This window comes from Sus scrofa, chromosome 14 (assembly GCF_054392235.1).
Source record: "Sus scrofa isolate SSC_HxYL_T2T_F1_AM1 chromosome 14, Sscrofa_HxYL_maternal_Yorkshire_Landrace_v2.0, whole genome shotgun sequence".
In the NCBI taxonomy this organism is placed as follows: domain Eukaryota; kingdom Metazoa; phylum Chordata; class Mammalia; order Artiodactyla; family Suidae; genus Sus; species Sus scrofa.
Genome location: NC_139396.1, coordinates 113,051,245 through 113,077,637, shown reverse-complemented (window position 1 = coordinate 113,077,637; position 26,393 = coordinate 113,051,245). Strand labels below are relative to the sequence as shown.

The window sequence follows — 26,393 nt, the reverse complement described above, 5'->3', positions numbered from 1 at the left end:
ACCTCTGACACCACAGGGGCTGTGCACCAACAATTCTAGGGTACTGTTCACGCAGGCAGTTGTTTCTATAAAAGGTCACATAAATAAATACCATCGGCTTTGCAGGCCATACGATCACTCCCAACCATTCACCTTTGCCATTGTAGCAGGAATAAGCTGAATGTGGTATGTCAATGAATGGGCAAGGCTGTGTGCCTGTAAGTGCATTTACAAAACAGGCTGGTCTGCAAGCAGCGGTCACCCCCAACCTAGAGGATTTGAAGTGCCCTTAGTGGTGTGCCACTTGGCAGCCCTCACCCCATCACCTTGTGGCAAGTGTCAAAGGGCAGAAAGGCCTGGGGCCAGTATTGTCTCAAGCCTGCCTGCAACAAGACCCATCTACTGGGTCCCCAAAGCAGAGGCTCCTCCCAGGCAGCCCCCAGCTCACATTCTTACAGAAGATTCCTCTTTCAGCTCCGCACTCCTCACCTCCAACCAATGGTTGACTGGTGGGCTCAGGGGGCGCGCTGACTTCCCTCCCTCCCACAAGCACACACCTGAGCAGATTCAGCTGCTCCGAATCACCTTCTCCTCCAGGAGCCGCTATAGCTCCACTCAGTTCCAGGGACCTCTGCTCCCAAGTCAGACAAGGAGGACGCTTGGCAAAACCTCTGGTTCAGTCCCTAGTGTCCTGGAAACCCGCTGTGATGACCTAACTTGTGGGTGGATTCTCCTGGCTCACCGAGGAGAGGCAGTATGTCGGGGCCGTCCTGGGCTCCCACCTTCCATCTCACGCATACAAGTTAAGCCAGATGCCCACCCTCAGCTCTCATAGCCCCAGGATGGTTTGCAGTCCTGAGACTGGAGGATCTATGGCCTGGCCATTACTCAGGGAAGCCCCGTCAGGACCCAGGAGATGCAGCCAGCCTAAGCTATCGCCAGCCATCCTGCCGGCCTTTCCTGGTTCCTTTCCCCCGCAGGGCTGTGGTTCAGTAAATATTTCAATAGACAAGACCGGTTAAACCATGGACCACTGCCATGTTCCTGCTGCCATGCACACCCTGACCTTGAGTTTGGCTTCTCTCAGGGTGGTGAGTCCAAGCAGAGTCTGGATGTTTGGAACAAGCACACCTGTGAGAACTTCAGCTTTCCCTCCCATGCCCACAGACCCTCCTGAACCCACTCCCGCCCTCTGCCCATCAGGGCCTGGGGGATCTGTCCTCGGGACAGACCGAGGCTGGATGATTTTCTTCCCCACTGTGCAAGCCGGAGGAACCCAGAAAGGAGCTCAGACCACTGGAGTAGCTGCCAATGTTCCCAGTCTCCTTGCAGGAAAACACTTTCATGGCAAAACGCCTTTTTAAAGAAATGTTTTATTGCTGTAGACACTTATGTGTATAGCACAAACAGAATTATTCAAGCAATAATACTGAGAAACAGTGAAGATACACAAAAGGATACAAAACTAGACATTTAATCACCTAGAAATTTTCTAAGTTAAGAAAAACTTCAAATGTGAGGTGCTTTTTAGAAACTACACCACACATGCCAGTGTAAATTTGGTCTTTATTAACAATCAACTTTCTATAAACATTGCATCTAAATAGGTGATGCGCTGCAAAACAAAGACAAATTCTTTTATCTCCTTATGCTTCAGTCTTTCCTTAGGAAGCTGAATATTTCAAATCAAGAGGAAAAGTATCTCAAAAGTGTATCTGCATGAGGCTAGATCCATAGCATGGTGGATCTTTACCCTGCTGGGCTCTACAGCTCTACAGCTGGGCCACCAGGCGGCAGGGGCAGCTTGAACCCTTTCAGGCATTACCTAAGGCTCTTGAACCACCCTGCTTGGGGCCAGTATGTCTGCAGCCAGGCAGGGTATACCCGCAGGTCTGGAAACTGGACCCATAACATTGAAAAGAGTGGACTGAAAAAGAAGAGACATTAGAGGCCTAAAGTAGGAAAAGACCTTCTTCAGTTTTCAGGAGAATCTTAAACAAACTCGGGCACAAGAGCCCTTCAGCTGAACTGTAATCTGAGGGGTGGCAGAGGCCAAATCAGAGATGGCTGGTTGGTGACACCCCAGAGCTGTTTCCCTCTCCTCCTGGCCTCCTCCTTCCCTTTCCACAAATACCAGCCCTCCTGACCCTCCCTGAGACCTGCAAGCTCATTCCACATTTCTACATGGTCCAGCCAAGTGCCAGCGTCCCACTAAAGCCAGGCGTAAAATGAGGAGAAAATGGGGAATAATCAATCCCGCAAAAAACCTAGAGGGCAAATTCACGCAGATTAAAGGAAGGCCTAGCAGAGCCTCAACCCCCGCTAGAGGACAGCACAGCACAACCTCACCAGGGCTTCGCACTTCCCTGTTAGTCCCTGTGCAGGAGAGATTAGCTCTGGAACTAAGTATGGGGTCAGAGGTGCTCCACAGCACCTTTGAGAAATGAGAAAGGCAAGGGAGTAGCCATGTACCATCCCAGGAAAGAAGAGAAGGTCACAGGACAGACTGTCCACAGGCAGACACTTTCAGGAGTTGTGCCAGAGGTGATGAGATGGTATAGGTTCTTCTTGAAAAGAGGTGAGGGTTTTCCGTGAGAGTCTGGCTGGGCATGGGATCAACACAACAGTCATGGTTATAAAGGCACCTCTGCCACAGGTGGCGCCAGCCACAGCGAGCGGGCAGCCCAGGAGCCAGCCGCACCCACGCACACTTTCCTCTCTACAGGAAGTCTCGGTGCTTTTCAAGCCCAGCATCAAGGGGTTCCGCTGGGGGGAAGAGGAAGGATTCCCACTTAAAAAATCTATCCGTCTTTCCCTGACCACTCATCCTCCGTGAGAAGTGGGCAGGGACAAGGGACCTTGCCTGGGCAGATCCCCCAGGTGGGGCTGACCTGGAATTGAGCTCTCCTGAGTGGACAGTCTGTAGCTGCTCGGTGTCCCCAGGCTCAGAAGGGGTGTAGCTAATTGCACTTTGGGGCACAGTGAGCACAGGCAAGGGCTGGATGTGGCCTGGGAGACGGACAGGGCACGCTGGCCTATTTCCAGGGATCAGCTGTGGCTGGACAGGACCTGCCTGGCCAGAGAAGCCATGGCAGGGTAAAGCCCTCCTCCAGAGCTTAGAGACCCTCCACCTGGCTTTCAAAACAAACCAGGGGGCTTCCACTCTGAAAGGCAAGGAATCATCTTGTGTTTGCTTCATCCTCTTAACAGGGCAGATGAAGCACCTGTGGCTCAGAGGACTGAGGGCTGGAGCCCCGAGCACCTCACCGCCTGGAGAGGAAGCACCCCCCACACTCATGTTATACTGCAGACCCCCGCCCACCGTCTTCCTGGAGTTGACTCATGTGCCTGGTAGGATGAAACTGGTCTTTAAAAACAGAATTTTTAGCATACTCGTTGAAGGGAAAAAGGCCATTCGATGGTAGTGATTTTGGTTTTGTGAAAAATGGTACAGGAGATAATCCCTGATGACAGAATGGACTGATGGCAGGGCCAGGGGCCCCAAAGTATCCTCTCTGTTCAGTCCAGTTAAGGCGATAATGGGCGGAGGTGTGACTGGGGCAGGAACACAGTGGACCCCAACAGTGTGCTGCTCACTTCTGGCCCGCGCCCTGGAGCCAGCCCCTCTGCCTCTCGGCCCTAGGCAGTGATCCACAGAATCTGCCAGGAGCAGGGGCTGGCCGAGTGGCAAGCACCCAGGAGCCCCAACCCGGGGGATGCAAGCTTACCCCTTCAGCGTGGAGCCAGCACAAACCAGAGAGATTTGTCTGTAAAGGAATAGTTTTTAAATATTCAGTTTTGTTCTAGTCACTCACTTCCTTGCCTTTCATTTAGATCTCATGAACCCTTCCTCTTCAGGGCTGACCAAAAAGGAATGTTCAGGGCAGGCCTATGACACAAAGACTAGGCATAAAACAGGCCATAGGCATTACGCTCAAGTTGCCCTTTAGTCTCCATTAATTCCCATGAAATGTTAATGAAAAAGCCTCAGATCTGTTTGTCCTGCTTTATAGTTACAAGTCCCTTGCAATGGACACGGAATGGATGTCATGTTTCTTAGCATATATAAGGCAAAAAGGGCTTCAGATCTATTACAATGTGAAAGAGATCATTGGGGTCATGAAGGGAAGGTTTCTACGTGAGATGTTCTCTTCTGTGTCAACCTCATGGGACACACTTATTACAAAATAAAGACTCTCTTTTTGTAAAGTGCTGTTTGCTTAGTGAATCGGCACACACAGAGCACCACAACCCCGTCCACTCAGGAAGTGTCAGTGGTGGCCTCCCAGGGCTCTCCTTAGTGAGGGGGTGGCCTCTCCTCACGGCCAGATGTGCCCAATACTCTGCTCCGGGGCCCAGGCGCCACCTGCTCCTGCTCCTCCCTTAGTTTGGTATCTTACTCGCTCACCCTGCTCACACTACAGGCCAGGACACAGCTAGCCTCCAGCACGGTGTCACAGGGTTCTCCACGTTCCCTTCCCGCAGCCATGCTGGCAGCCAGCCGTGCATGGCTGACGTGAGGGTTTTCCAGGAGAGTCACTAAGGAGGGTTTCAAAGAAGAGAAGCCATTAAAAATAGTCCCCTGCCCAGTCTATGCTATTAAAGTTCATAAGAAAAGGTACATGATTGGCAGTAAACAATATCCTTCAGCTGTCCATGGATGTCCAGGAGAACTACACCCTCCACACAGTCAGACGTGAACAATCTCTGCTCCAGTGTCTTCAGGTTCTGTGCAACAAGAAGAGTTTGTGTCGGAATGACAGATTCCACGTCCATCTTTATTTTCAAAGTTGGGCTCTGTTAGTGCAGATTTTTCAAAAATATTCTTTTTGCTTGTTTCTGGACAATTTTGAACATAGATTACTCTGTTATAAGCCTTGAGTCTCTTCCATAATTGTACATACACTTTGCACTGAACATACATAAAAAGAAGTCCACCAGTAAAGCCGATGGCCACAACCACCAATTTAGTCCAAAAGGGCCACTCTAGGATTCCTAGAAGGGAAAAAACCTGGTGAGCCTATTAGCAGACCGTATTTAAGATCTGAAGCAAATAAAACACAATTTCTAAACTTCCCATGTGAATTCTTAACAAATCCTGCTTCACTGGAGGGGCATGCAGGACAGTGTTTGCTCCCTTCATCCTGCTCTTCCAGGGGGCATCCTGGAGAGTCCCTGTCTCTAAGTTTGATCTCTACTGACTTAGGGTGTTTGTTTTTTTTTTTTAATTATTCCCCATGCTCTAGTTTATCTTACCCTATTATTTTATTTTTTTTTTTACTTTATTTTACTTTATTTGCTGTGCCCCTGGCTTGTGGAAGTTCTTGGGCCAGGGACCGAATCAGAGGACGGTAGTAACAATGCTGGGCCCTTAACCCTCTGAGCTACAAGGGAACTCCTCGACTGGGTTTTAAGAACTACTTAAAAGAAACATCCAAAAGGGATGTGTGGTGCCTCACAACGGACACCTCCCTCCAGAAGCCTAGACACTTGAGGTCTGACTTCAGAATCAATATGGAGTAATGCCCCAGTGCACTCCTCGGGGCCTCCGTGCTGGGTGCACCTTTCCTTCGGGACATACCTGTTGCCTGCCCCTGCTTGATCTCCTCAGCAGTGCGATCGATGAGCACATACAAGGACCAGACCACACAGGTGATGGCGATGACATGGAACGTCACTGAGCACATGATCCTCCGGCGCTCTCTGGCTGTCATCTGCAGCATCTCCCACTGGAAAGACAACAGGCAGAGCATGAGGCTCAGGTTCACGGATGTCAAGTGCTGGGATGGGATGAGGGGCTTTGTTGATGGGTAAGATCAGCTTCCTTCCTCCCTCCCCCTTTCCCAAACTAGATGAATTTCCCCAAACACCCAGAGTAGTTCTCTTTCAAACCACTTGGCTTCAACTAGGCACCAGGCTCTGGTATCCTGTCGACAGCCAACTGTCTATGTGATGAAAAGAAGCTGGGATCAAGATGAGCTATGAACAACCACCAGCAATCCCCTTGGCTGCTTATTTTCGCGAGCAGGCATTAAATGGCTTGATAAAAGATCACATGGTCCTGGTCCTGATGAGAACAGCATGTTGGCTCAGGACCCAGGTGGCACAGCTTAAGTTTCCCTGACTTGCTGACGGGCATGAGGGAGGGAAGAAGGAGGGTGATGACACCATGACACACTAGCAGATGGGTCACACTACATCGTGAAGGTGAAGGCGGAAGGCGCTCACTCTTTGATCCTCTGCTACTTTGGCAGCAACACCGTGAAATCGATGCTAAGGGTTCCTGGTACAAGCAGTCTGAGCCAGTCCCATCTCCTCTAGGAGCTCATTAATTTACTCCAAATAGCCAGATTTTCATTTACTGGTTTCCGAATTGGAAGAAAACACAAAAAAGGTAGAGAAAAAGAACAAGTATAAACACTGCATATCCCCTGACCAGCCCTACTACACACAGCCTTTCCAGATGGTTCAATGCAGGAGAGGCTGAAAGTAGAGCCTCATGGATTATCTATATTGCTCAAGGTGCCATAAGACTCATTTGAGAGATCAGTAGAGAGTGGCTACTCAATAAACTATAAGGCTTTTATGGGGCAAAGCATTTTTTATGTAGTCTGTCCCTGCCTTCTCTGGCATCTAGGTTGCTTTCTGCAATGGTGTGATACAGCAGCTTCATCTAGCTTCCCTCCTAAAATACTCCCCAGATTTTCTAAGATATGCTCAGTTTAAGCCTTTCCTACTTCCCTGAAATGCTTGTTTTTTTTTGTTTTTTTTTTTTTGTCTTTTTTTTTTTTACTATTTCTTTGGGCTGCTCCCACGGCATATGGAGGTTCCCAGGCTAGGGGTCGAATCGGAGCTGTAGCCACTGGCCCACGCCAGAGCCACAGCAACACGGGATCCGAGCCTTGTCTGCAAACTACACCACAGCTCACGGCAACGCCGGATCGTTAACCCACTGAGCAAGGGCAGGGACCGAACCCACAACCTCATGGTTCCTAGTCAGATTCGTTAATCACTGCGCCACGACGGGAACTCCCCCCCTTTTTTTTAAGGTGTGAAAGTTTTTTTTGTTGTTTTTTGTTTTTTTGTTTTGTTTTGTTTTTAGACACCCAGAGGGATATGGAGTTCCCAGACCAGGGATCAGATCCAGATCCAAGCCACAGTTGTGACCTATGCTGCAGCGACAGCAGATCCTTAACCCACTGTGCCAGGCCCGGGACTGAACCTGCGTCCCTGCACTCCAGAGATGCCGCTGATCCCACTGCACCACAGTGGGAACTGCTCGCACTAGCTTTTTAGTGAATGCTTTTCTCCAGAGGCAGTCTGAGTTTTCTAAACTCCTTTCACTTCCCCCCCAAATCCCACTGATCCTTCAAGAACTACTTTTACACCCAAACATTCTATGATGCTACCACCGCTCTGCTTCCCAGCACTTTAACCCACCCTGAGTGACTTCTTCTCTATGTGATACATGCAATCACCATGGAAGTTAGAAACGGCAATGTCCAGTGCCAGTACCTAATCACATGATTCCCCTTGCAATTATGTATTAAAGTTTTTAGATAAAACAAGTCTTTTCTTATTCCAAACAAAACACATTAAATAACCATGTTTATACAGGAGGGGCGTGCTGGACGAGGCTCTTCTCAGAGGAAGCAAGGACATGAGACCTGACTTGCATTTCATGTAATGCTTGTGATTTCTTTCTTTTCCCATCTGCTCCCACCTTCCCATCTAGCAAATACTGTCACAGGTACATAGAAATAAATGTACTATATTATGCTGTGCTCTGTGCTGGGGAGAGATACTAATTTCTACTCTGTGGTCCAAATTAGAGGCAGAGCATGAATAGTTCATACAAATAAATTTATTTTTTTAAATTTTAATTTAATTTTATTTTATTTGTCTTTTTAGGGCCACACATGCAGCATACTGAAGTTTCCAGGCTAGGGGTTGAAGTGGAGTTGTAGCCACTGGCCTACACCACAGTCACAGCCACACAAGATCTGAGCCATGTCTGCAACCTACACACAGCTCACAGCAACGCCAGATCCTCAACCCACTGAGCGAGGCCAGGGATCAGACCCGCGTCCTCATGGATACTAGTCATGTTCATTAAGTCTGAGCCATGACAGGAACTCCCAATACATGTAAATTTAAATGCTAAGATGTCACAAAACAGTCTGTAGTCAAGGGCCAAGTGACTGATACAGATGAGTAAGCAGTCTTGGTTTGTTTTTTTGTGTTGTTTTTGAGGCTTTTTGTTTGGCTGCTTTCCTAAAATTTTATAGCCACACACACTGCATATAGAAGTTCCCAGGCCACAGCTGCAGGCTGTGGATTGTTAAGGCACCGTGGCACATCAGGAACTCCCAAACAGTCTGCTTTTAAGGAAAAAGAAAACATTATGACTGAATGGTCAGAAAAGAGCTTCTTCATGAAAGGAGAGACTTGGAAATCAGTATCAGAAACATGAATGCACACACCGGCCCCCACTTCTTAAAGAAGTGAACACGAGCCGACTGTGGCTCCACTCGGTGGCAGGTGCTAACTCGCACATACCTTTCTCAGAGGCTTCTGCTTGGTCTCCATGATGAACTCGAACTTGCACAGCTCACAGCAGCGCGTGTCGGAGCTCTTGATCCACTGCTGCAGGCAGGCCTGGTGCACGAAATGGAGGCTCCCCGTGCAGTGGCATGGGGTGATCAGAGGGCTCTCATCATCCCCTTCACAGTGACAGATCCTGCGGTGGAAGGAAAGCCGGTTGTTACAAGGAAGGCCAATGACAGGGAAGACGACACTTCAGTGGAAGGTCAGCCTCCCAAGGAAAACTTCAGAAACAAATATCACGGGAGTGACTATAAGCACAAAAACACACAGAACACAAATGAAAACAACGACTACAAACTAAAAGTTTCTAGCTTACCGCGCCAACATGAAAAGTCGGGATGGCATTTGGCATCAGAGAGGAATAAATGGTATAACACATGATAAAGCAGCCATTTTTCGTAAGACTTTAAGAACTGCACTAAAAGATGAATTTAAGGCAACATGGAAGCATATTCTAGAACTTAACGATGTTAAAATAATCAGAGGTAAAATTTTGTAAAACAGAACCAGCACTCTACTTTTCCAAAATACCAGTGACTTGGAAAGATGATGAAATCTGCTTCTGTTAGCTCTAACCACTGACCTCACCTTCACAAACCACAACTACATACGTCTGTCCTCTGTCAGAGAGTAAACAGAACAACCACAATACCTCTCCTGAACCTGAAAAACCATTGTAAGATGCTGCAATTTCATTTCTTTTTTCAGGACCACTCGGCAGTGAGAATTTTGAATCTCATTCATTATTTTAAGGTACATGCAACAGGGTGTAACTACTAACCTCAAGGAACTTAACAGACTTTTAAGAAACAGAAGGGTCTCTTCCAGCAGCTGAAGAGCAGGTGGGGACACCTGGCCTGAAAAGAAGCTGGGATCTGGCCCAGGCCAGGCTCTCAGCTGTTTGTTTCTGTGAGAGGGGCTTCTGCTCCAATTGTAAAAGAAATGGTTAATAGCTGGCCCTGAAGAGGGGCCACAGGGGAAAGGTTGGAATGGGGAAGGCAGAAGAATGTGACAAAAGTGAATTCTGGAAGATCCTGGAGGTCTGACCAGGATGCTGCACTCAGGAAGATAAAGGTGGGAAAAGGATGTGGGCAGAGGTGGCTGCATCCAAGCTAAAAGGAAGGAAGGAGACGCTAGGAAGAGCTGCCCCCCCCCGCACCCCCCCCCCCCCCGCCATGCACAGCGTGTTGCAGGTGGAACAAGGGGTAAAAATGCAGCCGGGATACGCAGCCCATGCTCAACATCTAGATCATCAAGCTGGCAGACTGGAGATGCTATTTTCTTTCTTCCAATTTCTTTATGCAAAGGTTATATATTTTTGGTTGAGAAGAGTCAGCTTTGCCTTTAATATGTGTAGCTTCTTTCTCTTTTATCATCTGTGAAACTATTTTGTGACCCATGTCATAAAAATGTTATCAATACTCTCTTCTTCCGGAGAAAACCATTAATCTGTAATTGTCTACAACCGCCTACTTGTTTTCCTGAAACTTCACATATTAAAGCAAGACGAGGCCATGGAGGTGTGGGGAGCAGAGATGGCCAGGATGGTGGCTCTCGGCAAACCAACCTGCAAGCGTCCCCTGACGTGGACACAGGAGAGATGGGGGGGTACTTTTCAGACAGAGGGGAAGGACAGTCCAGGTCACTGTCCTTCTCCACTGAGCAGAGGGGCGCCCGCAGGACCTTGCTCTTCAGTTTTGCAGACATGCTGTCCTCAAAGACATCGTCATCGCCCATGTCGTCGGAGCAGAAGCCCGCACTCCCCGCCAGCCCGCTGGACGACTTGGCGGGGTGCAGGCCAGGGGCACAGCTCTGCAGCTCGTGGAACTGGTGCAGGCTGCTGGTGCTCGAACCGTGAGAGAGCGAGAGCAGGTACCGGAGCAGCCGCCGACTTCTGGATGCGGCCTCGCCATCCGCCTTCTCGTCTAGCAGCGGGATGTGTAAGCCCGCCTTGCCAGCGCCCACCTCTGACGCCACTGAACGGTTGGCAGAAAGGGATGAAACACATGAACGTTTGGAATTGCCAAAAGGTTTGTGATTCAGCTTTCTTTTCTCTTTCTGGTGGAACCTGTTACCTCTGAGACACGGGTCTTGAGGGAGCACCAGCTTCCCTTCAGAGCAAGTTCTCTCCACATAGTCAAAACTTTCCAAAGTGTCCTGGGCCTTCTCACCCACATCGTTTAGGGATTTTGAGAACTTCAGTGTCCTTCTGGCTTTGGTATTCTTAGCAGGCTTCAAGGCCTGGGCCCACTCTGAACCACAGGAATTTCTCTTTGACACCTGTACTGCATCTTGACAGACAACTGTCACAGTGAGCCCTTGCGTCAGAGAACTCTGGCATGGAGGAGCTTTCAAGACAACAGCAGACTGCACGGGACTGTGGTGACAACACTCAGAAAACACTGCACTGGAACTGCATGCAGAGAACAGTGGAATAAAAGCACAGAAAGTGAAAACAATTTTAAAAGAGAATAGACATCAAAGTGAAGAAGTAAGACTGGTAACTTGGTGAGTAAACAGCACAGAAAACCGGGTTGACTAATTAGAGCAGAGGCATATGGAAAATTGAGAACCTACAGACACAAATGCTTATTCCCAGGATGCACGTGAGCCACCGTAGCATCTGAAGCAGAGCATTACCTGCAGATGTCCTGATTGGAGGGCGTGACAGAGGTGCGAGAGAAGGCTGACACTGGAGCAGATGCCACCGAGGAACCCCCAGCCTGCAACAACACACCTCTGGTCAGTTTTCAGGAAAAAGCCAGGGGGACCGCGAACACCACCTCTTCTGAAAGGCAACAGGTCTGCACTTTCCCACCACTCAGGGAACAGCACGTATTAGGCCCCTACGAGCTGAGGTAAGAACCAGTCAAGCAGCACTCTTCTTTCCTCAGATGAAGGTAAAAGTGTAGCCAAGAAATATTTCAGACTCTGGAACAGCACCCCCAACATCCTATAGATTCCATGGTCATTTATTTTCTAAGCATTTAAATGTAATTCATACATGAAGTCAAGAAACCAAGCACTATGAGGTCCATGCACATGCAAAAGAAACATGAGGCACCTTCCCTGGCAGCCTCGCTTCCCCGCCCAGCACTCTTTAGGCTGGTACCTGGGATAATCCCATCAAGGCTGGCAGGAGGTGAGAGCCCTCCTCCCCCAGCACCTGGCGGCTGGTCCAGGAACCCTCATCACCCTGCCAGCACGCTTCATACTCAGGGGAGACACCTGAGCACAGGGCCACCAATCCATAGCTCCATCCTGGGCCCAGGACAGGGCTGAACACAGAACAGAGCAAGAGTTCTAAGCCCGGATTGTGTATTAAGAAAATAATCAAGCACGTGTAAATCTGAAAGAAAGTATAGCAAGAGGTCATGAGATAGAGCAGGGGCTCTGGGGAGTCATGCATAGGCCAAAAGTAGAAGACCTAGGAGAGGGAGGACGTACCAAGGTGGCAAAGAAGTAGAGGAGAGAACCAGGAATAGGGAGTGAAGCTGAGCTGAGGATGCAAAACCCACGGCTAGAGGGACCCCCCCCCCGCCCCCACCTCCCTCACCTCCTACTCTAGCCTCTGTGAGGATCTTGTTAGGTCTCATCAAGACAGTCTCCTGTGTTTCCATGGCCCTCAGAGCACCATGCGTGTTCTTCCCTCCTTGAGACAGACTGAGTGAGCATCTGTAGCCTCGACAGCCATGTGAAGACACTGCTGTGAGCCTGTTATCATCGAGAGCAAGCCAACATTATCTACCCCACCAGGCCCTCTCAAGTGACCCCTAGCCTGCTCCTTGATTCTGGAGAGCCCACTCTGGCCACCATTCCCTGGCTGAGGCTTAGCCCCCACTCTTGCTAAGTGCCACTCCAGGGGCGCACTCTCATCCTGGCACTCCAGCTGTGGGACCCCTGCCTTGCATCAGCCACCAAGACCACTTTCCCCGACTCCCCTCTGCAGCAAAACACAGCAGCCTGGGAAGAATCGGAACTGTACTGGGACTGAGGTGTGTAGACAGCTACTCTTGCTCCCCAACGTGGGGCCGAAACATCATTTAAATCCAACTCAGCGTAAAGAAACTTGATCCAAGAAGTTACACGTTATCATGCCCCATGTTATCTGCTAAAATCATGCAGCATTATTCAATGAGCACATCTTCTGAGCCACGTTTATTTTCTAAGTGAATGTGCATGCCACGTTTATTTTCTAAGTGAATGTGCATCTGAATACTGGGTATATTTTCTGTAAAAGTATTGCTAGTCAAAGTTCTTCAGAAGCTAAAGTTTATTTGGCAGCGGGGAGGAGGGGGGGGTGTTCCCATCATGGTGCAGCAGAAACAAATCTGACTAAAACCATGAGATTTCGGGTTCTATCCCTGGCCTAGCTCAGTGGGTTAAGGATCTGGCGTTGCCATGAGCTGTGGTGTAGGTCGTGGATGCAGCTCAGATCCTGTGCTGCTGTGGCTGTGGCATAGGCCAGCAGCTATAGCTGCGATTTGACCCCTAGCCTGGGAACCTCCACATGCTGCAGGTGTGGCCCTAAAAAGGAAAAAATAAAATAAAGTTTATTTGGGGACATTAAAATGACATCACCCAAATAACCCTGCACTACTTGATTACGATTCCTTCTAAAACAAAATGGGGGGGGGGGCAGCGTTGTGTCTCAACATTAGGCTGCTACATTCCCACAGCATGAGCCGCCCACCTCTGCTTTCTCCTATGTTTTCCTCCCGGGCAGCCGTCTTGGGCTCCTCTGTCTGCTCTCGCAAGGTGAGTACTCGGGCCAGTGTTCTGAGAGAAGGCAGGTCAATCACTGCAGGGAGGCAGGCTGCGGAGAGCCACTCATGTCCCCAGCTCTCTCTGCCTGCTCTCTCATACTCAGTCCTGACCGCACGCTGAGATGGAAAGCCTTCCTGAACTCCTTCTCCCTTCTTTAACATGTGAGGGCGACCAGCTCTGCTCAGCTTCCTTAGGCCAGACCAGCAGCCCGTCCTGAAGACCACAGGCTGGTCATGGTGTAGAGACATGAACAGTGTCACCATGCCTCCCCAAGTAGACCTGGGAGGAAGGGAGGACAGGAATGGAGGTGTACGTCCTTGTCCCCTCACTGCCGTGAGGTCAGCTCTCCTTGACTCCACGTTGCTGATTCACGTTCAGTGACTGGGAATGAATTACAGAAGGATGTGCCCTCCCCACACCAGGACTGGAAAAGCGCTCTGCTCCCCCAGAAGACAGGGCAACATCTAGTTATCTTCCTAGGACAGAAGCCCCTTGAAACCACGTGTACATTCCTGTATTCTGAAGGGAGAGCAAACTTTGGGGAAGGAAAGTGGGGTCTTCCCAGGGCCAGTGTCCTGAGAGGAGGCAGGGCTCAACGGGAAGCTGAAATCAAGATAAAACGGACTCCCACTCCTGTTCCAAACCTCAAGTATCTCATGTAGGAAAGGGAAGTCCAGGGTAACAGTCACATCAGCTCAGGCCCGTGATGGGGGCGAGGCTCAGCAGTAGGTGGGGGGAGCCTCAGAGCAGAACAAAACCTGCAGTCAGACGATCCACACACAGGACCTGTGACCCCTTTCCTGTGAGGTCCCCATCTCAGGTATGTCACAGGGACTCACACGGCCACGTCTGTACTTGCAGCAGACAGGTAGGCCTGCGGGACAGCGGCGACCCCAAGCCCCGCTGTGTTTATCCAGGCAACAGAAACAGTCTCAGCATCCTCTGTCTGTGCTCCTCCCTCACCTCATCCTCTCCAGTCCCACAAAGAACATCACAAGACACCCTCTACAGGTAACATCCAAGCCTCCCCGTACCAGTGAGAAAGACTCCCCTCTTATTAGATCATTAGGAAAGTTTTAAATCTACTTACTGTTGTTTTACATAAAAACAAATCAAGAAATGCCTTCTCCTGGCTCCTTCTTAACAGTAAGAAAAACACACTAAAATTCAGGGTCAGTCCGCAGGCAGAATGATCACCAAAGCACAGTGTCAGCAGAGCTTGACTTGTTGTTGGTATCAGGCTGGATAATACCTATCAACCCATCAACAAGGATTTAAAAGACTGGCCTGATCAGCGATGATGATAAACGAAGCCAAGAGCTTCAACCCAGTCCCAGGACCCAAGCAGGGAAGTCGAAGCAAGTCAAGGGGCTGGCAGTCCCCTCTCAGAGGCTCAGGGCACCTACAGCTCCCCAGCACCTCCTGAGAGCAGGGTGACTTGGGGCAGCCCCCCCACAGCTCCAGAGAACACCCTCTTCTTCCCCCGAGGGGCAGACCATGCACGACTCGACAGTTACTGATAAAAGGTCACAATGAGAAAACTCAAATGAGTTAAGAAAACTTAAGCCCCCTGTTCCTGAACCAACAAACAAGAGACATTCCGGTCACAAAAAGGAATGTAAACCAATCTCACTGCAAAAAAATTTTCATAAAAATCCCCTTTTCATAAGATGTTGTAATCATTATGCCAAAACAAACCTCTGAATCCTGTCTAGGCCTCAGTCCCCGCTGCTTTTCTTTCTTAAGAACCACACGTTTGTCTTGCTGTAATCAAGTCATTTGGCGGTTGCCTTTCCTATCAGACTTAGTGTTTTAAATGATCTTATCAAGGCTGCCAAAAAACATATAAGGAATAGGAAACTTTCCATACATCCTTGGTGGAAACTGGCATGCTCCCTTCCTCTGCTTCCTTTCAAGAGAACTTCCTACCATTGGGAGGGCTGTCATAACAGACTCATCAGCTGGAGTTCTCAGGCCGGGGCAGGAGTTAGCAATTTTACATTTCCTCCCCCCAGGATGCCCCTGGCACCTTCCCTACCCCGAACCTTCCCCACTTGCTTTTTGCTTCATTTCCTTCCCTTGCTCCCTCCACTACATTACTTCCCAACCTCCCCGCTTGGCCACTTCCTCCTTCTCTATTGCACCACTGGGCCTCTTTTCATTAACCAGCAAAGTTACTTTTAAAACATTTTACTCCCTAACTAAACAGAATTTGCCCATTTGATTACTATCAACAGGTGTAGGGCCACAAGAAATGGTATGGGTTTGTTTGCTTTCAGCCAGGAGGAACTTTTTTTAAGGGCTGCACCTGAAGCATATAGGGAAGTTCCCAGGTTAGAGGCTGAATCGGAGCTACAGCTGTCAGTCTATGCCACAGCCACAGCCATGTGGGATCTGAGCCACATCTGTGGCCTACACCACAGCCCACAGCAATGCTGGAGCCCCAACTCCAACTGAGCGAGGCCAGGGATCGAGCCCACCTTCTCAGGGATACTAGTTGGATTCGTTTCTGCTGTGCCACGACGGGAACGCCCAGCCAGGAGAACTTAAGGAAGGACTGGATAAGGAGAGCAAGATGCAAAGAGGGCTCGTGCTTACAACTGACCTTAAATTACAGTATATCAAGTCAATGACTTCATCAACAAATGGGAAATATAGATGGCTCTTAAAGTATGAGAAGAGGCTTAACCTCTCTCACAACGAGAAATACAAATTGAAACTCCCATAAGAAATACCATCATCAACAACAACAAAAAGAGTTTAAAAAAAAAAAATACCCATATTGGCAAAAGCATAGGATAACAGGCCTGTTCACACATTGCTGGTTGGGAAAGAAACCTGGTCAACCTCCCTCCTAAGATGGAGGTTTGGCAGTTTCCCTCAGAATTACAAATGCACATACACTTTGTCCCAGCAAGTCTTCTTTTGGGAATTCATCCTCACACATATGTACAAGGAGGTTTGGGAGCAAAGGGCTGGCATAACCTCACTGCCTATGGCTTGGATCTGACTGGGTCGATACTGGTACAACAGCAGAAAGGAACGCAAACTTTAAAAGAAGGCAAAGCTCGTTCTGCACAGTAATGGGTAATGGAGGGAGCAGAGAGGGGAGAGCCACGCTGTGCACGCTGGCACATGCAAAATATCTGTCAATGGCTCCCAACAGTGGTTTCCTGTGAAACACCGAAAGAGAGCAGGAGAGACACTCCGGGCAGGAGAGACTTTTCATGAAGACCGTTTCCAGCCTTACACCACTTAACCATGAACAGGTATTTCCTAAACACAAATTGCTTTTTTAAATAATGAGAGACTACAAGTCTCAGAAGTCAAAATAAAACTGTACAACCAACTGTAATGATTTTCCAACTCTGGGACATCTGGTAAAGAAACTGATTGCATGATCTACATTTTTAAAAAATGAAATAAAATAGATGTCAGAGTGCATCTGACATGATGATTAAGCCTTCTGGGGGATTTTTTACTTTCAGTTGTGTGTGTCAATGAACAGTTTCAATGTAAAAACTCTTTCTTACAAAGGATCGTGGCCAACATAATTTCAAGGTCATTGAACTCCCGCAGTTCTAAAAAAAAAAAAAAAAAAAAAAAATCACAGACCCTCCAAATCAAAATAAGCAAAAGAAAAAGAAAGCAGTTAAACCAAGAAAGAATGTTACACTGTCAGCATAGAGATTGTGGAAGTGAACAGCTACCGAGAGAGAGATCTTTTTCTCTACAAAGATGGCATTTCCCACCTGTATTCGATTTCTATTACTGTGCTAACAAATTATCACAAACTCAGCGGCTCAAAACCGCAAATGTATCCTCTGTCACACAGCCTGAGGGGACCCTGTGCTCAGGGTCTCCCTTCTTTGCAGAGGCTCTGGAGAAGAATATACTTCCACATTCATTCAGGTTGTTGGCAGAAGGCAGCTCCTAGCAGCTTTAGGACTGAGGCCCTGTTTACGTGCTGGTTGTCAGCCGTGGGCTCCCTTCATTTCCCAGGCATCCCTCCCCATCTTCAAGCCACCCTTGCTTCCAGTCTCTGCCACCAGCCAGAGAAAGCTCTGTGCCTTTAAGAACTCAGGTTCCATTCATACAAAGAACCTGTCAGCAATTTCTCTTCTTAGTCACAGGTTCTGGACGTTAGGGTCGGGGGCACTTTAGAAATTCTGTTTACCAGACCACCTTACCTCTATTTCCTCCTCAGGAGGTTACTAAATGCTACTGCCCTACCACACCCATCCAAGAGGTAGTGATCGGGTCCTTACTGCCAGCTCAGCAGGCTTGACTTCCCATAATAAAGCCAAATAGAGTCTCACTTGATATTTAGACATGGCAATGTACAGGCTGGAATTGGATTTCAACAAACTTTCTGCTTAGCACAGAAGTTCTTCTGTGGAAACAAATGCTTCATTATGAGAGATTCTGATTTCTAAAAATAAACACCCAATTGTATTCAACTTTAAAAATGATCTACAATTAAAGAAGGAGAGGCCAGTTCTGTGGCTGCGCTGATAAATACATGTTGACTCTTGATGAGGGGCCGTGCCAAGAACGAGTTTTCCCAATAGTAATTAATTAAGACTGACCATTAAAAAGTAAATATAGAATATATACAACATTGAATTCATGGAGGAGAGTGTACAATAAGGACTACTTAATTCTACAATGATTTCCATTATAAATGACTCTCAGCATTGCCTAGTGAGTAGTGCTAACACTGGTGGGTTTTCAGAGAGAATTGGAATTACATGAATAATAATAATCTCCAGCATAACAAGGGGCATATATCCATAGCACTGCTGGAGTAGGCAATGCTGAAGGGACTTTCTCGTGGCTCATCTTCCAAAGCTGAGCTTTAAGCTACTGTTGGGGATCTTGCAAATATAACTTGTTTTCAATAAATTACATTGAAGGCAATGATTTCTGAGCAAAGATGGCTTCACATTCCCAGAAACAACAAATATAACTTTAAAAAGACCCCAAATCATCAGAAATACTGTGATGAAAAGGGTAGGTATCTGAGCTATTTACCACTCAAAAGGACCCTTTATTACTGGTGACTTCGAGTATTTAACTTTTCAAATATATAATTGCGATATGTTTTTATTTCCAATAATTCTTCTTTGAGACAATTCTAAGATGGTGAAAGAAGCCCTGGCTTTTGACTCCCAAGGTCCTCAGTCTTTGTATGTTCTGGGGCCACTCCACTAAGCACACCACCTCCCAGAACATACTTCTTAGAGCAAGAATTTAATCATTTAAAAATCAGGTCAATAATCCACAGGGCTGTTACAAGGATCAAATAAAATCAGAGATGCATAAATGTGACAGACACCATTGCAGGAAGGCCTCTTCTGTGAAGAAGGCTTCCAGGTGGACCACAACTGCTAGGTGACCTGGGGCTTATCACCCCAATTATTCATTGTCCTTGTACCCTGTTCATTTCTTTCCTGGCACTTGTCAAGGCTTACAGAACCATATTAATGGAACAGTATGTTCATCTAGAAGCTGCTGCTATTTCACACGGCATAATGCTGGCACGCAGTGTTGCCATGCTGGTGTTCAATGCATACTTGTTGAATAAATAAAACAAGTACACCCTGGAGTATTTTGTGTCTCTATCAGTACATCTAAAACAGAGGTTCTGAAATTTCTTGGTCTCAAGATTCCTTTACACTCTAAAAATGATTGAGGCCCCCCCAAAGAGCTTGTGTTTTTATGGGTTACATCAACCACACATCAGAAAACTTGAAAAAATGAGACCACCCGTACACATTCCATTAGATTCAGAGAGAAGATGCCATCCCGCATGCCACTCAGTCTCCGGAAACACCACTCTACACTCATAAGAGAAGGAGAATAACAAAAGTCAATAATGTCTTGATTTTATTATGAAACTGGTTTTAAGCTTGTCCTTCTCCCCACCAAGAGATCCAGAACCAAACTTTGAAAACTGCTGGTCTAAAGCTTTAGACAAAAAATAAACTGTAACCAGTCAGATGAAAAAGAAATAAGAAAATACAATCAGTCCGTCTTTGCAAAGGGGGAGTCAAAGAACAAAACACTGATCACTGAGCTCCATCAGGTCCCAAAGTGGGGCTACGTGGTGGTGTTCATGACACATATAAAGCAGGCTGTCACCACTTGATGCCATTCAACTCTGCCAATTCATTCCCCTTGTTTCTGTTGCATGAAAGTAAGTATCTTGTCTTTGGGATAGTTGTTTTCTTGGGTATAAAGTAAAAAAGGCACATTAACTTCATACATAACCCATAGGTCTGAGTAACCTAATTCTGTCACTGGTTAACGACTCTATATTCAGAAAGAGAGAGAAGAAGACCTTGGTCTTGACAATCACATTGCTGAGTGTGGCCAGCAAGCCTCCATCCTCAGGCTGTATTTACATCTGACATATGACATTCTGCGCTCTCATTCCTATCTTATGGCAACATTAACTAGAAAATATTCAAGAGATCTAGGAGATTCAATGCTCAAATTCATTGATATTTGCTTGCGAAACAATAGAACAGCAATAATTTTAAGTGCTCATTAAATATGTCCAATCTGACTTCAACTCAGGAATATTTGATTAACCAGAGGCACATAATGCTCATAGTATCTGAATAAAATTATGCGGAGCTCTAAAACTTTTGCCAGGACTCAGCCTTCAGCTGGAGCTCTAAGCCTGCCTGGCTGCAAGGAGGAGGGTACCCACGCATCAGGCTTCATCGAGGATTTCTAGCTAGCCATTGCCATCTCCCTGTAGTAAGTGCTGCCAATTGTAAAAAGGCCCAAGAAATGGTATTACCTGGACCAATCGAATTCCCAGGCTTGAATGAGAATGCTTCCCTCTGGGTAAACTAACACCTTGTCTGTGTGCTGCCTCTTCTTGCACATAAGCCTCCCTTGTGAGGCATCAGCAGAGACTTGAGAAAGCCTAGCCCCTACAATGAGCCAGGCCTAGACAATTCCTTGTTTCTAAAAAAGTTCCAGTTGGATAGAGTGAGTTCAAACCTCCTCAGGGAATTCCAATCTACCTCTAAAGGGCTTTAGGCCAAAGTACAGTGGTCCTCCTGGAGTGGCCCAAACTAGCACAGCCCCAGGATTTACAGCCACCTTGCAATTGCGCAGCCATAAGAGCCATCACTCCTAGTGACTAAGGCTGCTAACATCTGCCATTCATTTCTACCTACCGTATTGGATTTCCCAAGGAGGTTACAAACCAGTTTCCTGCTACAGTTTAACCCCATCCTGGCCAGCTGCTTTTTACTTTTTATGTCCTGCTTTAGATTTCCCTCTCTAGCCATACTTTCCCTGAGCAGCCCTTCTAACTTCAGTTCCTCGTAATTCTGTACCTTGGCCCCTTGCCTTTTACCTTCATAATAATTCTGCCTGCAAGTATTTTATGGAGGCCTGCTTATTCCTCTCCTCTCTGTTTTGTTCAGCATTCAAAGCATAATGCGTGGCACACAGTTAAGTGTTGGACAAAATCTGAACTCAGGCAATACTCGTAAATGCTACACTTGTGTACATTCCAATTGAGGATACTTTATGCTGAGTGATGAGACAGGCTGCAGATGGGGGCATGGTGTTGGCACATGTCCCTGGAAAGGCAGTCACGTCACCTCATCCTAACACAGTGGGCCTTCTACAAGCAGCCTCCATGATCATCTGAGTTCACCTGAAGGCCATGTCAGCACCTTGATGCATTCCCATCACAAGCCCCATTGCCAAGTTGCCCTGGGAGTGATGGCCACCTGACAGTCAGAGGCTGCACATGATTCCTACAGCAGAGACCCCACCTCTGTTCCTTTCCCCCCTCTCTACCACATAGCCTCCCAAATCCCCTAGTCTGTCAGAGCTCTAGTTCACAAAGGGCAGAATCAGGGCCAGTAGTAGGTGACAGAATAAGAGTTTAGGTGACATACTGAAGAACATTTTTTAATAAGTTTTTTGGCTTTTTTGTTTGTTTGTTGTTTTTGGCCATGCCCATGGCACGCAGAAGTTCCTAGGCCAGGGAATGAATGTGCGCCACAGCAGCAACAATGCTGGATCCTTAACCCACTGAGCCACTGGGAATTCTTTTTTCTCTCTTTTTTTTTTTTTTGTCTTTCATCTTTTTAGGGCTGCACCTGTGGCATATGGAGGTTCCCAGGCTAGGGGTCCAACAGGAGCTGTAGCCACCGGCCTACACCAGAGCCACAGCAATGAGGGATCCAAGAGGAGTCTGTGACCTACACCACAGCTCACGGCAACGCCAGATCCTTAACCCACTGAGTGAGGCCAGGGATCAAACTCGCTTCCTCATGGATGCTAGTTGGGTTCCTTAACCACTGAGCCATGACGGGAACTCCCAGGGAATTCTTTTAAGTTTTTTCATAGAAGCATAATGCAGACCACAGGTGACTGACAGTATGAGTACAAACTAGCCTGAAACCCAGCCGTAGGCCGAGTCAACGGGAAAAGTCTCTTGACAAAGACAACAGAGATCTCAGATAGCATAAAACATGTCCATGCACTGACTTTTCTTTGTTATCTTCTACCTCACAGTTATGAAGCATATGCTTAAGCATGTCTGCTACACTTAAGATAAAAGTAGCCTCAAATAACAGGCTCATTTTATAAATGCTGTAAGAAACAAATGTATTCTCAAAAACAAGTTATCTTTCACAGCAGTTCTGCCCTCCCTTCTTCAGCCCTATTTAACTGTTTCATGCCTAACATAGTTATGGAGGCTTATTTTCTGCAACAAAAATTCATGTAGATGGGATCCCTGCAAAGTTAATTGTGTGAGCAAACAGGACTTCCAGTTACTGAGATTTTTCCTTTGATCTCAGTTAAGTGCAAAGGAACTTGCTGTAGAAATGCAAAAAGCCCAAATCATCTTTCTGCTCTGTGGCAGAAAGCTTTGAGGCTTTCACAGCTCCCTGTTCCTGAGTGTTAAAGCGTGGAGCTAAATTTTTTATGAAAATTCCAACCCTTCATAAAGGAAAGCTCCACATCAGTAGCCATGTTTGTTTTGCTCATCATTTTATGGCAGCACCTCGCTCAGTGCCCAGCACAGAGAACACACAATAAAAATGTGTGCAAGAAGGAAAAAGTCAGAGTTTTGATTAGATTTCTTCATTTTCGCCCCCAGGTTATATTTATTTTAAAGTATATAAGGCATATCTTGGAGATATTGTAGCTTCAGTTCCAAACCACTACGATAAAGCAAATACTGCAATAAAGCAAGTCAAAGTTTTGATTTTTTCCAATGCATATAAAAAGTATGTTTACACTATAATGTAGTGTATTAACTGTACAATAACATTATGAGTAAAAAAAAACCCACCTAAATACCTTAATTAAAAAATACCTTATTGTTTAAAAATGCTAATCACCATCTAAGCCTTCAGAAAGTTGTACTAATAACATCAAAGATCACTCATCACAAATCACCGTAACAAATATAATAACACTAATGAAAAAGTTTGAAATATTTAGAGAATCACCAAAATGTGACACAGTCACAAAGTGAGCAAATGCTGTTTGAAAAATGGCACTAATAGACTTGCTTGATGCAAGGTTTCCACAAACCTTCAATTTGTAAAAAATACAATATCTGCAAAGTACAATAAAGCGAAATACAAAAAAAGAATATCTGTAGTTCTGCCTTTGATCAGTAAAGAAATAATAATAGCTAAATCAGGAACTATCCTGACCCATAATGTGAGGAAAGAAATGTATATGTATGTATAACTGGGTCACCTTGTTGTACAGCAGAAATTGGCAGAACAAAAGTCAGTTTACTGACTCTCTGCAATGAAGAGGCTACCCCATGGATGCCTCTTTAAAAAAAAAAGATTCTTCTTTTTTCTTCTTTTTTATTTTTACTTTTTATGGCTGCACCTACAGCATATGGAAGTTCCTGGGCTAGGGATCGAATTGGAACTGCAGCTGCAGGCCTATGCCATAGCCATAGCAACATGGGATCCAAGCTGCATCTGTGACCTATGTGGCAGCTTGCAGCAATGCTGGATCCTTAACCCACTGAGGGAAACCAGGGATCAAACACACACCTTCATGGACACTACATCCAGTTCTTAACCCACTGAGCCACAACGGGAACTCCTACTGCATGCTTTTAAAATGTTTAAGTCAACCTAACCAGACAGGCTGTCTAGATCTACACCATCTTACTTTTCCCTATCCTTATATGTTGGACAGCTCCTTCAAAAAGTTGTAGGGCAAAACTGGCCATTTTACTCAGTCAGTAATGACCTACCACCATACAGTTCTATTGCTCCAGCATTCCTGGCTGAGGGAACACCAAAAGGAAAGAAACATGGGTTGGAACAGGAGAGAGTATTTGGTGAAAAGTATTTATTTACATGGGGTGGCTTAAGCCACTGGCTTGCATGCTGCTCTAGGAAAAAGGTTAGCAAAGAACCAAGAAGCACTCTGTAAATGGCCTTTAGGCACATTGAGCACAATAGACTTTTCTTTGTTTATAAAATGCAGTGGCAGAATGACATGATTAGATCACAAGGAACAGATTAATTAATGCTTTTTTTTTTTTTTTAAGGGCCCAAGACATATGGAAGTTTCCAGGCTAGGGGTAGTATCTGAGCCGCAGTGGCCAGCCTATGCCACAGCCACAGCAAAACCAGATCCAAGCCACATCTGCAACCTACACCATAGCTCATGGCAACGCCAGATCCTTAACCCAGTGAGGCCAGGAATCAAACCCTCATCTTCATGGATAATAGTGGTGTTCTTAACCTACTGAGCCACAATGGGAATTCCAATTAATGTCTTAAATGATTTTCTACATTCTACTTTTAATTTAAAAATATAATACAGAGTGATACAAAAAAATCTATAGTTTATAAATTAAAATGGCATATGTGACTGTTTATATTAGAGAACTTAGGAGGCCTGAGACAGCAGGACATGTTTTGTTACATTGTTCAGACTTTTCTGTCAGGATCTGACATAGACATCCAGAGAAAGTCTGTCTTTACAAGGAATCTTCATAGATACATTCACATGGACAAGAAGCTGGCAGAGCCCCTGTCTGGTCTAAGAGATGAGCAGTACATGAGAGTAAGCTCCTGACATGGGAGACAACATTTGCTGGCTCCAGAGTCACGCCTAGCAGCTGATGTGCTCCTGGAAGGCTACTCAAGTGACCACACCACAGGTGCATCAGGTGCTGATGGTTGAACATTTCATCTCCTTAGCCCTCCTTTTCCCAGCCACCTTCCAGCTGGTGGTGGCCTTGTGATCCAGTTCTGGCCAGTGAAATGTAAGCAGAAGTCAGGAAGCTGGGTAAGGTTTCTGGGAAGGACTTTGCCTTCCTGTTCAAAAAGGTCACTCTTAGCTGATAGATTCCCCCATCCTTCATCATTCTTCTTATTCCACCAAGGCCATGGCCATGGTGCTGGGAGGTCCAGTACTCACCTTGAGACCATGAGATATCAAACATGAGAATGACAACATGCTGAGGAAGGTGGCACAAAGGATAAAGAGCCTGGGTCTCCAGAAACATCTGTGAACAACTGTATCAGCCCTAAACCATCCACCTCTAGACATCTTGTCATCAGAACCACTTAAGTCTACAATTACTTAAGACTTAAGTCACCAGAGCTAGTTTTTTGGTACTATCAGTCAAATGCATTCCTAACTGAGGTGACGGATTCTCTGGTGACTCTCTGAGATTTCTTTTACCTGAAAATAAATGATTTCTCTTGGAAGAAATGGGGTTTTCACCTAGTCACACCCCTGCCTCACTAGAAAAGTATAACTGCCATATACTTTGTTACATGGTTCCAGAACTGATTAAAGAAACATTAAGGAGTTCCTGTCATGGCTGGAGTTCCCGTCGTGGCTCAGTGGTTAATGAATCCGACTGGGAACCATGAGGTTGCAGGTTCGATTCCTGGCCTTGCTCAGTGGGTTAAGGATCCGGCGTTGCTATGAGCTGTGGTGTAGGTTGCAGACTCGGCTCGAATACCGTGTTGCTGTGGCTCTGGTGTAGGCTGGCGGCTACAGCTCTGATTCAACCCCTAGCCTGGAAACCTCCATATGCTGCGGGAGCAGCCCTAGAAAAGGCAAAAAGACAGAAAAAAAAAAAAAAAGAAAAAAGAAACATTAAGATTTTATGTCTTTAAAAGGAAAGAGTGTAAATACATGCCAGGCATAAGAATACAAAAACTTCAAGCTGCAAAATAACATATTTCAGTGCACTTTACCTTAGAAATGTTACTTGAATGACTCATGGAATGTCCCAAAGTCTTCTCATTCTGCAAGAAAACCAAACAGGTGTTAATTATCAAGCTTTGATTAAAATGTGCAAACAAGTAATTAATCATAACAATCCTATTAACAAATCATTCCCTCAATTAGAATTTGCTGAGCACAAAATAATATGTACTGGGCCAGCTATTAGACACTGAAGAATTTGGCAAAGATGAATAAAACAATAGTCCTTGCCCTAAAGAAACTTTTTATTAACAAGAAACGAATAAGAACTTGGAATCAACTGTAAAAATAAGAGGACAATAAGTATCTTAAGAAGCATTCAAGGAATTCCTGTTGTGGCTCAGCGGGTTAAGACCCAACATAAGTGTCTGGGAGGATGCAGGTTGGATCCCTGGCCTCACTTAGTGGGTTAAGGACCCAGTGTTATCACAAGCTTCGGAGTAGGATGTGGATGTGGCTCAGATCCCACATTGCTATGGCTGTGACAAAGGCTGGCAGCTGCAGCTCTGATTCAACCCCTAGCCCAGGAATTTCCATGTGCCGTGGGTGTGGTTGTAAAAAGAAAAAAAAGAAGAAGAAGAAAAACTTGCCTGATTTAAATTAAAAAAAAAAAAAAGCATTCAAGTGGAGGTTCAGAGGCAAGAAGCTGCGTGTACAGTTTTATGTGAATGGTCCATGCTGTAACGGTAAGAAGGGGAAGAAGAAATAGGGATAGCAGACCATACCAGGCCATCTGGCTGGAACATTGCACAGCTCATACCTATTCCCTCAAGCCTGTTTCTCCTCCTGGA

The 26,393-nt window shown here is 46.3% G+C and overlaps 1 protein-coding gene and 1 long non-coding RNA gene across 51 annotated transcripts in view; one reads left to right on the top strand and one right to left on the bottom strand.

Annotated features, from left to right (window-relative positions):
• MARCHF8 (membrane associated ring-CH-type finger 8) overlaps positions 1–26,393 on the bottom strand; it is a 142,139-nt gene that overhangs the window by 10,564 nt on the left and 105,182 nt on the right. For 8 of the 50 annotated variants that reach the window (XM_084996536.1, XM_084996543.1, XM_084996538.1 and 5 more), the window contains 7 exons: positions 25,593–25,643; positions 11,227–11,309; positions 10,662–10,999; positions 10,154–10,562; positions 8,539–8,719; positions 5,561–5,708; positions 1,337–4,974 (listed from right to left, as the gene is read on the bottom strand). In XM_084996536.1, the coding sequence (XP_084852662.1) occupies positions 4,670–4,974; positions 5,561–5,708; positions 8,539–8,719; positions 10,154–10,562; positions 10,662–10,999; positions 11,227–11,309; positions 25,593–25,643 (1,515 nt within the window). In that variant the 3' untranslated portion in view covers positions 1,337–4,669. Of the gene's footprint in view, positions 1–1,336; positions 4,975–5,560; positions 5,709–8,538; positions 8,720–9,367; positions 9,509–10,153; positions 11,000–11,226; positions 11,310–25,592; positions 25,644–26,393 lie in introns of those variants that run through there. The other 42 variants (XM_013983459.3, XM_084996525.1, XM_013983460.3 and 39 more) reach the window with 10 other exon arrangements.
• Positions 21,439–26,159, top strand: LOC146396944 (uncharacterized). The gene is made up of 2 exons (XR_014827566.1): positions 21,439–23,956; positions 25,538–26,159. It is a non-coding gene; the product is annotated as an uncharacterized LOC146396944 (long non-coding RNA).